At 58.9% G+C, this 2,133-nt stretch overlaps 1 protein-coding gene across 1 annotated transcript; it reads right to left on the reverse strand.

The window, feature by feature from the left end:
• Positions 1 to 3: 3 nt before the first annotated feature.
• MAZ (MYC associated zinc finger protein) lies at positions 4 to 2,127 on the reverse strand. The gene is made up of 5 exons (XM_008071682.2): positions 2,097 to 2,127; positions 1,832 to 1,895; positions 1,383 to 1,554; positions 357 to 581; positions 4 to 43 (listed from the first exon to the last, which is right to left on the reverse strand). The coding sequence occupies exons 3-4, from the start codon at positions 1,462 to 1,464 to the stop codon at positions 379 to 381; spliced, it is 285 nt and encodes a 94-aa protein (XP_008069873.2). The 5' UTR covers positions 1,465 to 1,554; positions 1,832 to 1,895; positions 2,097 to 2,127; the 3' UTR covers positions 4 to 43; positions 357 to 378.
• Positions 2,128 to 2,133: the final 6 nt, after the last annotated feature.

A 2,133-nucleotide genomic window follows, 5' to 3' on the forward strand; every position in this document is an offset into this window, starting at 1 on the left:
GCTGCTGCCGCCGCCGCTGCCATTGGACAAACCTCACCAGTACCTGCAGTGACAAACACCACGGGATCACAGTGCAATCTGAATGGCAAGAGCCTTGCCCAGTACCCCAGACTCTTTCCCAGACTACTTCCCCTGGGACACAGCCGTTGCTCACTTCCTATCTGGTCCCCGGAGGCTTTGGCCTGAATCCTTACCCAGACAGAGCATTCTCCGGGAGGGTCCTCCCTGTCCCCAGAAGTCTCCCTAACCTGAGTGACAGATGGGCATCCCTGGCCTCCCTAAGATCCCCTACTGGGCCCTGAGCCCATTTGTCCCACACACCCCATCCCGCCCCCCAGCCATGCCCCTCGCCTTGCCTGGTGGGTGCGGGGGTCCCCATCAGCAGGTGGGCTGTGGCTGGGGGGCGTCTCCCGGGACAGGGGGGGCGGCCCCCCCAAGATGGGTCTGCATGTGGCCGGCCAGCTGGGCAGGGGTCTTGCAGTGCACGCTGCACAGCTTGCACAGGATGCGGTCAGCCCGCGGGGCCTGGAGCCCATGGTCCTTCACCGCGTGGATGCGCAGGTATGCTGCCGTGGTGAAGCCTATTGGGGGGTGGATTGGGATGCGGGATGGGGGTCAGCCAGGTGGAGACCCCAGAGACGGGGCTGTTCTCCTAGGCTGGGGACGCCTCCTCGGACTGCCCTGTCCTCCGCCCACCACACACTTGCTAGCCTGGGGCCAACTACTCTGCTGGGGCTGGTGGGGATACAACCCCTTCCTGAGCTTGGGGCCCGATTTGAGTGGTGCCTGCTTCTCGGCCTCAGTACCTACAAAGCTCATTTTCCATCGCTAGGAAATCTCTCCCGGGATGACAGGACAATGATCCCTAGCCACTTGAAGGTTGACCCTCAGCAGATACGGCTGTGTCCCCTCCCTCCAGTGCCCCACAGTCTCAGCCCAGTTACTCAGTGAATAAGTGAGTCTGTTTAGAAGCAGCTTTCTCTGCTAATGGGGGCAGGGTGTGTGCTTGTTAAACCTCTGGCGATGTATTCCACTTGCCCCAGGGGCTGAAGGCAAGAACTTGTGGCTGCACAGCTGAAACCTTGCCTTCTGACCCTTGGGACACAGCTTTCTTGACTATTCTTTCCCCAAAGCAGCCATGTCCCACTGCCCACACTCCCAGGAGGTTGAATCTTTCAGGCAGATTGTCTCCTCCGGCCATGACTTCTTAGAATTTAACGATGTTCGTTCAATTGTCCCCAGTGTTGCTTTATTTACCTCCTGAAGAGCTCTGGACACCATGAGTTCTTGGCTACAGCACCCTTAACCCACATCTGTGGAAGGGCCTCTGACTTGACGCCCACCCTTTGTCCCTGGCCCTCCTGGCATCCCTCAGCATGTACCTTTGTTGCAGAGCTCACAGACATGGTGAGGGCCCTGGCTGTGCACCTTCATGTGGTCCGAAATATAAGCCGAGCTCAGCATCTTGCCACACACATGACATGGCACCTTCTCCTCGTGTCGTACTGTGTGCGCCCGGAGTCGATCCTTCGTAGCAAAAGCTGCCTCACATTTCTGGGGAGGGGGGAGGGGCGTGGGGGGTGTCACAGGAGAGTTAAAGCTTAGGGGAGTGGGGAGAGGGGAACAAGAGGCTAAAGGAATCAGAGCCTTGGGGATCTTTGATCTGTAGGAAATGGGAGTGAGATGATGAGGCCTTGAAGAAGGGATGAGAAAGTGGAGTGAAAAGGCAAAAAGAAGAGAGAGAAAAAGGGGGTCTGAGAGGCTGAACTCAGACAGCTACCATGAGGATCAAAATCATGAAAACCAGGACAGGAGGAGGCGGGCTTCCTACCTCACATTTGAAGGGCCGTTCTGTTGAGTGCACTTGTCTGACGTGACTGTTGAGGTGATCCGGCCTGGGGACACGTTGGGTTGGGGTTAGGGCCGAGGAGGCGTGCCCCAGGTCCGCCAAAGCGTCCGACAGGCCTTTCCAAAGAGCCCTGCGTTTTCTCCCGGCCAGGGCCTGCGCAGCGCTCCTTCGGCAGGAAATCCCTCCCCTCGAGCCGGGCCGCCGCCGCCGCCTCCCACACGAAGCTTCCGTCAAGCCCAAGGCCCACCTCCTTCGCGAAGTACCACCCCCTGCTCCCTGGTAAC

The sequence above is a fragment of the Carlito syrichta genome, unplaced genomic scaffold (genome assembly GCF_000164805.1).
Source record: "Carlito syrichta isolate Samal-C Ts95f unplaced genomic scaffold, Tarsius_syrichta-2.0.1 Scaffold314605, whole genome shotgun sequence".
Taxonomy (NCBI): Eukaryota; Metazoa; Chordata; class Mammalia; order Primates; family Tarsiidae; genus Carlito; species Carlito syrichta.